We start from the raw sequence: 12,610 nt of genomic DNA on the forward strand, positions 1-12,610 counted from the left end.
TTTTATCCAAGATCACACAGCTAGTGAGTGATTGGCAAAGTCAGAACTGCACTCAGGCCTGACTGACCACAGAGTCCCTGCTCCTGCCACCGGGCAGTGGGCCTCATTTGTTCATTCATGTGCCTGTAACCTACCATGTTTCCCCAAAAATAAACCGCAGTTAAGACAGATGCATTTAATACATTATGACGATGTTCCAGAAGAAGATGACATGACTGTATTTGAATAAATGTAGATTGTTGTACATGAAAAAATAAGACATTCCCTGAAAATACGCCCTAATGTGTCTCTTGGAGCAAAAATTAATATAAGACCCAGTCTTATTTTCGGGGAAACACGGTAGCAGAGCCTTGGTCCAAGATTCTGGGGTTCCCTCAGTGCTGTCACCTCCACGGTACCTAACACAGTACCTAAGACTTAGGATCACAGAGCCCACGGCCAGTGAATCCAAGAGGACAGGATTAAATGTAGACATGACAAAGGTACAGTAAACGGCAGCCTGTGAGCTACATTTTCCTCCCCTATAAAACCAGGGGCTTGACTAAGGGATGTTCTCCAAGGTTTGCTGGTTCTAAGAATTCTGGTTTCTTCCAGGACCCATGGGGGGTACTAGATGAATAGGGCACTGTGGCTGCGGCCCAGAGCCCAGGGAGAGACACCTGAGGGTACACGCAGAGCAGCTACAGTTTGTCTCAGGAGAAACGCTCCCTCAAAGGGTCTTGTGAGGTAACTGTGGGCGACCCCACCACCTCCTACAGCCCCTCTCCTCCTCGATCTCCCAGAGTAGGACAGGATAGAACATAACACAACAGAATAATAAAATAGAACAGAACAAAATAATAGATGACACCCAACACTATAAGGGTAATATTGGTCCATAAACTTTTAATTTTATAAATGCTCTTAAGTGTGTACACTGTGTTGGGATGTAAAATGTGCATCTCCCTTCCGTTGCACTGCGGAGTGCCTGAAACTTGTCAGGTCCTTCATTTCCCTGTTGCTTCGCAGCCCTTCCCACCCCAGGCTGTGGATGTTCTGTGGCTGATGGAGGCCAGAGCCCCACCCCAGCCTCCCAGCAGGTGGCTCGGGGTCCCTGGCACCAGCATTGTCTGCGGCCCTGAGGCTGCAGACCCAGATGACACAACCCCTTGTGTTCCAAGGGGCTGGTCCAGGGCAGGGCTGCTCTGATCCTCCCCTACAGCCTTCCGGCAGGACCACCATTCCTCATCCTCACTGTCTGCTCCCAACGCAGGGGCCCAGGTTGGATGACCACCCTAAAGAGGGGTCTCTGGGGGTCACCTCGAATACCTCTGAGTCACACTTGGAGGACGGTGGTGGGAGGCATCTCCCTGAGCCAGTTTCTCCTCTGCCGTTCCTGCCTCAGCCCTACCAAGTCCTGGCACCAGGAATTAAACCAGGCTTTTGCTTCGTTTAATCTGAGAGGACTGTCCAGCTGCCTGGAAACCTCAGGCATCCGGCAGGTTTCTGAAGGCTGACTGGAAGGGGATGTCTGGCTGCCTGCACAGCCCCCACTGACCTGCTCTGGGCAGGGCCCCCCCCCCAGAAGGAAGCTGGGGGTGAGAGCCGGTTTGTGCTCTGAGCAGCAGGTTGGGGACCTCCCACTTGCTTGCTGCCTACTCCCAAAGATAACTGAGGCCCCACCGCACCTCCAGCCGCAGGCTCCTTCTGCTCCCTGTCCTCAGTCTTTCCTCAGCCTGGAATGCCCTCCCTCCCCATATCCCCTGCCCCTTCCCCCTGATTTCTCATTGAACAGAAACTCTCCAGCACTCAGATTCCCAAGGGATGGCTGACCATCTGCCTGGGCTGCCGTGTGGGATCTTTCCGCTGCCTCCCTGACCTGCTTCCTGAGCAGTGTGGGCAGAGACGGCGTCACTTTAGAGAGTGGGGTAAAGAGCAGGGATGGTACAGAGTCCAGCTGCAGTGCTTACAGGCCAAGGGAACTTGGCCGAGTGACTAGTCCTTTCTCATCTTAGTTTCCTCATTTGTAAAACGGGCCAAGGCCCTTACACAGTTGTCCTGACCCGTCCCCCGCCCCAGGCACAGAGCAGCCTCAGTATTTGGGGGGGTTGCTGTTCCCCACAGTGTGGTAGAGCTTGGGCACATAAGAGTTGCACAGTGGTGTCTGACTGGTTAATTAATCCATTCATTGGAGAGAGAGGTGGGATGTACTTACTAGTCCCCCTGTATTTCCCATGGGGAGCTCAGCAACATTTGGCAGAGGCTGCCAAGGAGAAGAGAAATGGGCAGGAATCAGAGGAGAGCACTGGAGGCAAGGCAGAGAGGAGGTGGGGAAGGAGGGAGAGGAAGGAGGAGGGAAGATGAAGGTCATCAACCTCAGAAAGACAGCACTCTCTCGGAGGACACGAGACAGGGCTGTGAACGCCATGTGAACACGCCTTCCCAGTCACAGTTACAGAACTGCAGTTGGAAAAGGGAACCTGGAGACCACACACCCACCCCCTCACCACCCAGATGAAGAAGTCGGGTCCTGGGAGAGTAGGAGTTAGAGATGGGGATCACGGGTTCCTGGGAACATCCTGTCATTGGCTGCAGGGCCCCTCCTCCCACCCGGCCCCCACAGCCCCCCAAATTCTTCCCTTCTTTCCTAAGGCTGCTCCAGCAGGGAGTTTATCTCCATGGAAACCTGTGACGACTGTGAAGGGGCAGAAGATGAGGAGAGCAGCACTCTGACTGTAATTTATTTCCTTTCTACCTCTTTCATATTCTCTCTCCTTCCAGTTCATGAGCTTCCCCTGCCTCCTCTTCCTCTCTCCAGTCCCCTCTCCCTCCTTTTCGTGATTCTCACCCATAAGGACCTGGCCTAATCCAGGACGCTGAGATCCCTGCACCTGCAAAGTAGCTCAGACCCAGCCAGCCCAGCATGGCTCATATCACCGTCTGCTTAGCAATGCGCTGGCTTGGGGCCATGCGGAGGGGCTCCTGCTGGGACCCTGAGCGGCCTCCGAGGAGAGCTGGGGCGGGCCCAGCCTGGGGGGCACCCCAGCTCTGCTGACTCTGACGGTGCATCACTGTCCGTCCCCTTCCAGCTCTCCGGACTTTTCCAGCTGGACGCGAGTTATGAAACGTGTTCGGCCAAGTCTGCCCTGGAAGCGGGAGAACGCATCCAGGGAGGAAAAGAAGGTGGTGATGAGAAGGACACGTGAGTGTGAAAGAGGAAAGAAAAGTAAGCCCATGTGTTAGCCAGTGCTTCTCTGACTTTGTTCTTGGACTCTCAGGGCAACAGACAAAACTGAGGAGAGCGTCAGGGTGTTCACTGGCCTGCTCGCCCTTGCGGGGGAGAACCCAGTTTCCCCGACAAAAGCAGTGCGGAGGAGGGAAGGGGGCCTGAGGACCCCTCCTCCGGGAACTGACACTCCATCCACACAACAGCGCTCCCCAGCTCCAGGTCGTCCTCATTGGGGGGTGGCGGGAGGCTGCTGCTGGCACTGGGGCCGTGCCCACCCTTAGGCAGAGATCAGCAACCGGACCTCGGAGCCTGCGCTCCTGCCTCCCTGGCAGGGAGTGCCAGGGGCACCTTCTTGGAGACTCAGGAGCGGTCCACGTCGCACCGCGGAGCTCATCCCTCTGCATGGGGGGGGGGGGGTAATTTCTAACTGCCTCACACGTGCCTGCGTGAGCGAGCACAGTGGAGCCCAAGACTGGAGGGCTCAGCCCAGGGTTTCTCAGTGTTGGCACTTGTGACATTTGTGACATTTGGGGCTGGATAGTTGAGGTGAGTGCTGTCCTGTGCGTTGTTTAGCAACATCCCTGGCCTCTACCCCCACCCACTTTCCCAAATTGTTGTGATCAAAAATGCCTCCAGAGGTTGCCAAGTTTCTCCTGGGGGGGAGGTTGGGGGGAGAACGGACTCACACCCGACAGGTGTGGACGAGTGCCCCCCTTCTCCCCGCCCCACTCTTCTCCCCTAATCCCCACGAGAACGTGCTTGTGGTGCGTGTGGTACTTGGTGCCAGGATTGTTTCCTTTCAGAGGGGGCTGGTTACAACTTAACTACGGAGATATTTACGTTTAGATTTATTCATTTTTTAATTAATTTCAGTTACTTTTTTCAGCTTTATTAGTTAATTTTTAGTTTTATTTCATTTCATAGCTTTAAAGTTGCCTGTTTATAATTATTTTAAAGATTAATTTTCGAGTTAATTCATTTTTAGTTATTTATAGCTATTTTGTTTTGAGTTATATATTTCCAAATTAATTAGCTATAGAATTATTTATTTTTCATTCTTTCCAATGATTAATATCTGAGTCATTTATTTTCATAGTTATTCTATTTTTAGTTATTGGAGGTTTTAGTTGTTTATTTTTAAAGTTAATATGACTACTAGAAACTCACTAGACGTTTTTGCATATTTTTGAGTTATTTATTTTTAGAGTAAGATGTTTTTAGTTATATTAAGGGTTTTCTCCTAGTTATTATTTTTAGAGTTACTAATGTTCACTTGTTTACTTTGGTTCTCTTAGGTTCTGGGTTGTTTACTTTTACATTTTATTAGTCATTTGGGTTTTTTTATTTGATTTAAATTATTTTGTTTTCAGAGTTATTAATTTTTCAGCATTTTATTTTCTGAATTTTTTCCCTTCTGTATTTTTACTTATTTTATTTTCCAGACATATTTATTTTCAGAATTATTTAGTTTAGAATTACTTATTCTATCATTCAGGATCCAATCTAGAGAGAGATACCATACTAGTTATTTTGACAGAGAGAATTTAATATAAATAACTGTTATTCAGCTATTGGAGACTTTAAAAGGAAAACAAAACCAACAATGAAATATCATGCAGATTTTAACAGCAGGAAGCAGCTATCCACCTGGAGGACTGAGGGAACAAAGGGAAGAGGTTGGAGGTGTCCCACCTGGCTGAGGTTAGCCCTCTGAGGAGCAGGCACTGCCAGCTGGTAATGGGGTCTCTGAAGGGGTGTGATGAGACTGTTGGGAAAATGGAAAACTGCAGCTACTGGAAATGGCACTCTCCCTGTGACCCTGTGTCCCTCTCCCTTCCTCTGGCCTCAGGTCACACTTTTTTTTTTTTAAGTTTTATTGGGGAATTTTGGGGAACAGTGTGTTTCTCCAGGGCCCATCAACTCCTAGTCGTTGTCCTTCAATCTAATTGTGGAGGGCACAGCTCAGCTCCAAGTCCAGTCGCTGTTTTCAATCTTAGTTGCAGGGGGCGCAGCCCACCATCCCATGCGGGAATTGAACTGGCAACCTTGTTGAGAGCTCGCGCTCTAACCAACTGAGCATCCAGCTGCCCCTGCTCACACTTTTTATAACACATATTCATACAGTCAGTCTTGAATATGGGTTGCTGAGCAAAGTTCTCTGTTTTGGTCTCTCCAATTATCAATCACAATATATACATTTCTCAATGAGAATACATAAGAACTAGAACTGAACAGCAGAATCTTCAGGATTCTGATTATTAAATAGTCAGAAAACACATCACTTGGATCCACTTTTGACCATTGACTAGCCAGCCACTCATTACAGAAACAGCCCAAAGCTTCCTCAATCTTTTGGACTTCAGTTGTTTTCTGAATCTTTGAAATGTCCACACTTGATGGTGCTGGCTGAGTGCAAAGTTCCCAGACCTCTAAGGCCTTGCAGGACAACCCTCTTCACAAACCTCACATCTCAGGTAGGTGACCAGAGGAGCCATTTTAATACCAGTCATCATGGCTGGTGTTCCCACATGCCACCATCAGGTACTCCAGGGTGGTCCACTCTGACCTTCCATTCCAGCTTCCTTGCCCAAGCCTCACACTGCTTACTCTGCCTGCAGGTGTCCTCAGGGAGAAAGCTAGGCTTGGGGAATCAGACTTCTTCTGAGTTCATAGTAGACTGTGGTATGGGACAGCAACCATGGAATAACTCTCATAAAGCCATGCCAGATACACAGGCCCCCCAGAAGACACTGCGTCCCCTGCCCCAGGGCCTGGACACACAGCTCACTCAGGAACTAGTTGTCAATTTTTTTAACTTCTTAAAAACAGGGAGGGGAAAGGTGGCTCTTCTGTGAGTGAAATTTGTGTCATTTTTCCATTTGAGTAAATGGAAAAGAACCTAAAACCATCAGATAAAACCCTCCAGCCTTCTTTCCTAAGTTGTTCAAATCATTCATGGCTTTACAATGTTGCCTGTTGCCCACTAGAGGGACTCAGAGTTCAACAGGTTGCTGAGAAATGCGAATGCTGTAGCCCCAAACGAAAGTACCTTGGCTAAAACCAGCCCTGGGTCTGTAAAATCTGGCAGGAGTGAGTCCATACTAAACACCAGCCATGCATTGGGAAATAATTAGAAAAATCAGAGATCCTCTAAACCAGCATTTCCCAGAGTATATTCTGCAGAATAGCCAGAAGAGTGTAAGAGATCAGTGAGTTAATCCCACAGTAACAAAATTATCTAATTATAAATACATTTTTAAAATTCTACATATTCTATTCCTCCCTTGGTTGATCCCAATTAGTAGATTAAAGGATATGAGAACTCTTGCAGAAGGAAGTCTGCATACTTTTGTTAAGCTCATCATCTCTCAAGCTTATTTGACCACAGAACCCTTTTCTTTTTGGAATGTAATATCCCTTCTGGGTTGGTAAAGGGGAAAGGATGAGCTGCTGTAACAAAGAGTGCCAACAATATAGTCACTTCAAGAATATTTCTGTCTCATGAAACAGCCCTGGTTGGATATGCAGGCTGCTTGGCTCCACATATTCATTTGGGGTCCGAGGTTCCTTCCTTCTAGTTTTTCCATCATCCCCTGGAATATTGCCCATTTCTACAAAGTCAAAAGCAGGTCTCAGACTGGCCAATTTCCAGCTCGCAGGAAGCAGAAAGAACTTGGAAGATTGCATGTGCAATGTTTGAAGGCCCACCTGCAGATGGCACACAACACCTTTGTTGAATGGCCCCAACAAGCTACAAAAGGGGTTGGGAAAGTAGCTAGGAGGCCACTGCCCCTCTACAACTTTATTACTCTGTCAATGTCACCCAGCCAGCCTGTGTCTGAGCAGGGACTAGAATCCAGGTCTTCCGACTTGTAGGCCAGGATGCTAATTACCACACTAGCATTTGCTTGCTTTTTCAACATTTATGAAGTACCTCTTAAGTTCCAATTTTATTGTCAGATGAGGTTAGAAAGCTTTGTAAAACATTATTTCACTGAGACTCTATATTAACTGCATCTTTAATCTGCTAGTGGTTTTTATGGATAAACTTTCAAATATGACTATTAAAGTAGCAAGAAACATAAGTTTATATCATATTTTAATTTGCCAGGGTACACATATATCAGATCCTCAAATAGTGTTGTTTCATTCAATGTTGTTTCATTGATGAGAAAAAATAAATAAATTCCTGGCCAGGGCCACTGTTTGGGTGGAGTTTGCATGTTCTCCCCATGTCTGCATGGGTTTCCTCCTACATCCCAAAGATGTGCACGTGAAGTGAAGAGGCAGGTCTCAGTTTCCATGTCTGAGTGACTGTGGGTGAGTGTGCCCTGCAATGGAAGGGCTTCCTGTCCAGGGCTGGTTCCCATCTTGCATCCTGACCTGCAGGGATAGGTTCTAGCCCTCCATGACACTGAACTGGAAGAAGCAGTTTGGAAAATAATTCTCTTGTTTTTGTTCATCTTTCTTAAATGCATGGATAGCTCACATTTATTTTAATGTTTAACATTAGAGGTGCTTGGGGTCTTTGTTCAGAAGTTTGGTGATGGTTTTGTGACCAGAAATATGCTGTCGGAACGTAACTCTTGTTTCTATCAATAGCCTATGGTAAATTGGTTTCATTATACACCATTTTGCTGAAAGTCACAGTTTCCAAGAACCTGTCTCTGATGTTCAGTGAGAACTTACTGTACTGTGAGAATAAACAACCATAAGAAGAACAAAGTATAAAAATCTTGTAATGGACCCAAATACATCTCAAAATTCAGAGTATGAAAGGATGCATTTCAAATTAGTTCTGAACAACAGAAAAGGATAAATTGTGTGTGAAAGTGGTAGCAATGTGGAAAGAAAAAATTTACCTCAGACCTTAAAATGATTCATATTATTCAACTGTGTGACTCAAAGGAATCATGAAAGTCAAAATATGTGAAAAATAGTTTTGAATAGGGTGAAATCTTTCCAGGCAGAAACTATAACCAGAAGCTACAGAAGAAAATTAGGATATGTTAGAGGCAAAAACTTATATGTAGAAAAAAATAAAAAAGAACAAACAGTCAAATCATAAATACATTTTCAAAACATATGGCAAAGTCTATTTCCTTGGTATATAAAGAGACTTTACAAATCAATAACAATAATAGAAAAAGAAATGGGCAAAGTACATGAATATGCACAGGAAAATAAATTCAAAATCTAATAAATAAAAAAAAGAAGCAAAACAGTGAGATTCATTTTTCATGATCAGACAGTCCAATATTTAAAACTTTGATAATATCCAGTGTTGGAGAGGTTATAGGAAAACCAGTTATAGGAAACCAATAGAGGTTATAGGAAAACCAATATCCAGTGTTGGAGAGGTTATAGGAAAGCCAAAATCACTATTGGTGAGACTAAATTAGTACTAGGATTTTGGAAAACAATTTGCAATGGCAATCAAAATATAAAATATGTATACTTTATCCAGCAATTCCACTTCTGGGAATTTAATGATATACTCATACAAATGAATGCACACACACACACACACACACACACACACACGTTCATTTTAACATTACTTTTACTAGGAAAACAAGTGACGGGACGTGGAACTACCTAAATGTCTGAGTTAGTGTTAAAATGTACCCATATTGACACTCCTCCCTTTGAGTGTGGGCTGTAGTAGTGATTCTAATACTGTGTTTCCCTGAAAATAAGACCTAGCCGGACAATCAGATCAAATATGACTCTTGGAGCAAAAATTAATATAAGACCTGGTCTTATTTTACTATAATATAAGACCCAGTCTTGTATAAGACCTGGTAATATAATATAATACCAAGTCTTATATAATATAAGACCGGGCCTTATATTAATTTTTGCTCCAAAAGACACATTAGAGCTGTTGTCCTGCTAGGTCTTATTTTCAGGGAAACACAATAAATAGAATGTGGTGGAAGTGATGGTAACAGACTTTCAAGACTGGGTTATAAAAAACATTTTTGGCTTCTATCTCATTCTCTTTTTTGGATTACTCACTGTGGAAGAAGCCGGCTACCACGTTGAGAAGACACTGAAGGAGCCCTATGACCCATGTGGCAGGAAGTGAAGCCTTTTTCTGACAGCCATGTGAATGAACCACCTTGAAAGTAGATTCTCCAGCCCAGTCAAGCCTACAGATGGCTTTAGCTCCAGCTGATGTCTTGGCTGAGACCTCATGAGAGACCGGAGCCAGAGGAAGCCAGCTAAACTGCTTTTGAATTTATTACCAGAGGATCATGAGATAATAAACGTTCATTGTTTTAAGCTGCTAAGTTTGGGGGTCATTTGTTAAGCAACAGTAAATAACAAATATAATATTAAATAATTAAAAGCTGGTTAATAAAGTATTGTACTGACATACAATGGAACTCTATGCAGCTGTTAAAAATATCTTCTGCTTGAGAAGTAGAAATCTAGAAAGAGAACCATCCTCACACAAGATTAAAAAAAATCTGGAAAATATGCAAATTCACAACACTTCTTGAACTCATGAGAGAGCTGAGTTCACAAGGCAACATCTAACCTGAAATCTAAAGAAAAACAGACACCTACAAAGAGAGAAGGGACTCCAGCACTTGCTTACCTGGGACAGGTACTGGTAAACACTGTCAGGGAGAATTCAGGTAAAATTGTTCATGGCCCAGTGTGGGTGGGCTTGCATGAGAGAGTAGAAACCCTGGGGACCACAGGTGTAAAGGAAATTTGCATTCACTTGCAGACTTTTCTCCAATGATCTCAATGAGCTCTCAAAGAAGCTTAGTGTAAATCCTGAGAGAGCTTCCTTCCTGGCACAGACCTGGTGGAGGGGAATACCAGTTGCTACAGGAAAGGTCTGCAACATGCTCAGATCCTAGTGCCCCATCTCTCCTAAAGAACAAAAGCAGAACCAACTGCTGAGGGAAGGGCAATGAGCACTTACACCCTTAGGGTCTGGTAAATCTAACACAGCTGGGGAAAGATAGCAGACTAAAAACCAAACCTCTGATCGTGGGGGAGGAGTGGGCTATGTGCTGGGCCCAAAACTACCACGGGGGAAGGGACAGAAACACTTTGAAGGTCACACCCCGAAAGACCCAGGGATATAGTACATGCAGACTGAGGGGTATTCTTGACAGAACACCTCACCCCTCAGCCCCTACCCACCTCCAGTCTAACTAATAAGCATTGACTGCTACTGAGGAACAGTGGACACTGGTAGCTGGGAGAGCTACTGGTGCATGGAGAGACTTTCTGACACAGCAGGGAAGACTTCAAGCTGAGAGTGGAGCAGAGATTGAGAAAAACATTTGGACAAAAAAGTTCATATCCTAAACACAAACAACACTTGAGGAATCTGAAATGTGTGGTGTGCCTAGGGTAACTATAGCAACAAAAATCCCTAGGATCTACACAAAGGAATGAATACTGCCAGAAACGGTAATCACATGAGTATAAACGATTTTTCCCTTATTATTTATGTCTCTTTAAAATATAATTGACTGTTTAAATAAAAAAAATAGTAACAATATGTTACGGAGTTTATAACGTGCAGAATTAAAATGCATGCAATAGAATGGGGGCCAGGAGGGAAGAAATTGAAGTGTAGTGTTGTAGGTTCTTATATATGAAGTGGTATAATATCATTTGAAAGTACACTGTGATACCTTAAAGATACATACTATAAGCTCTAACGCAAACATTAAAATGTTATAACTAATATAACAGAGTTATATAACAGAGTTATAACTAATAAACCAACAAATGAGATAAAATAGAATTTTAAAGACATGTAATCCAGGAGTTGGCAAAGGAAGAGGAGAAATGAAACCATGAACAGAGGAAAAATAGAAAACAATTGCCAACACACTAGATATAAACATAATCATATCAATATTAGGTCTAAACACACCAATTAAAAAGGAGTGATTGTGTACACCTGAAACTAATAAAATATTGTCTGTTAGCTATATTTTAACAAAAATCTTTTTTAAAAATGCAAAAAAAGGACTGATTGTTAAATTGGATATTTTTTTTAAAAATTACCCTGTGGCCTACAAGAAATACACTCTAAGTATAAAGACACAAATAGATTTAAAGGATGGAGAAAGATATACCACTATTCATAAGAAAGCCAGAATGACTATGTTAATGTAAAACATAGTGGGTCTCAGAAAAAAGAATATGACCAAAAATAAAGATTATTTTATAATGATAAAGTGGTTCATCCATGAAGAGGACATACCAATTCTAAATGCTTACACACCAATAACAGAACTTTGGAATACACAACGCAAAACCAGAACTGCAGGGAAAAAATATACAAATTCACAATTATAGTCAGGTATTTCAACTCCTTTCTTGCAAGAACGGATAAAACAAAAGAAAATCAGTAAGAATATAGAATATTTGATTATTATCAACCAATTTAGCCTAATTAACATTTATAGAACAGAAGAAAACACACACTCTTCTGAAGTGTACACAGAACATTTAATGAGACAGATAATAGTTGCGGGCTGAATTGTGTTCCCCCTCTGCTGTGTTGGTCTCATTCTCTTGATGGTGATGCTACAGGCTAGGAATACCTGAGGCGCTTGCCCAGGTTGTATTCCTCATGGTGAGCCCCCACAGATATTTACCCCACCAGTGCTGTGGGGCCAATTTTGTGACTGGGCCAGTCCTTGTGGCTCTTATTATGATTGCAGGACACACTTCAGCAAGAAACCATGGGGGAACTTCAAGGAACAAAGTTTATTACTCACAGGTCCTGGAGGGTACATGGCACACCGGAGGGCCATACAGTGAGGCCATGAGTAAAGAGACAGAGACAGAGAGTAGCAGACATGGGGCTTTGCTGTTATTGGGGTCTGAGGGTGGAGTTCATGTAGGAATATTTCTCCATGAGTGTGCCGGGATCGTGTCTCGTGAAACAGAAGAATGGAAGCACGGACCAAGGAGAGGCGAGAGTTGTAAACCAGGATCGTTTATCAAAAGTAAAGGGTTACAGCTCCCGAGCAGGATGGAGTTCCCGAATGGGATGAGTGACTGAGTCTAAAGCTCTTACTTTTACATCTTCCCTTGTCTGCTTGGAGAAGGGAGCTGGTGTCTTCTGATGGAATTTGTCTATCGGGTTTGTCCTGTTTGCCCACCCTAAAGGGATTAATGAACTCATTCCTATCTATCAGATCTGCTCCGTTTGGCCAAAAGGGATTTATGAGATAATTTATCAACCTCAAGGCGCATTCTTATATTTTTGTCCTGGAGTGAAGGAGACATTCCAGAATATGGCTGCCTTTTGTTTATCCCAGCAGGGACCACCCTAACAACATGCTAACTAACTTGTCTCAGAGTGTGTAGGGTTTTTCAGGTTCACTCTCTATTGGCTAATTTAAAGCATAA

The 12,610-nt window shown here is 44.0% G+C and overlaps 1 protein-coding gene across 5 annotated transcripts in view; it reads left to right on the forward strand.

Moving 5' to 3' along the window:
- Nucleotides 1-9,496, forward strand: part of MCF2L2 (MCF.2 cell line derived transforming sequence-like 2) — a 213,319-nt gene extending 203,823 nt beyond the window's left edge. For 4 of the 5 annotated variants that reach the window (XM_033121699.1, XM_033121716.1, XM_033121731.1 and 1 more), the window contains 3 exons: nucleotides 2,632-2,714; nucleotides 3,069-3,205; nucleotides 9,238-9,496. In XM_033121699.1, the coding sequence (XP_032977590.1) occupies nucleotides 2,632-2,714; nucleotides 3,069-3,185 (200 nt within the window). In that variant the 3' untranslated portion in view covers nucleotides 3,186-3,205; nucleotides 9,238-9,496. The remainder of the gene's footprint in view (nucleotides 1-2,631; nucleotides 2,715-3,068; nucleotides 3,206-9,237) is intronic. The other variant, XM_033121707.1, reaches the window with a different exon arrangement.
- Nucleotides 9,497-12,610: the final 3,114 nt, after the last annotated feature.

The sequence above is a fragment of the Rhinolophus ferrumequinum genome, chromosome 2 (genome assembly GCF_004115265.2).
Source record: "Rhinolophus ferrumequinum isolate MPI-CBG mRhiFer1 chromosome 2, mRhiFer1_v1.p, whole genome shotgun sequence".
Lineage (NCBI taxonomy): Eukaryota > Metazoa > Chordata > Mammalia > Chiroptera > Rhinolophidae > Rhinolophus > Rhinolophus ferrumequinum.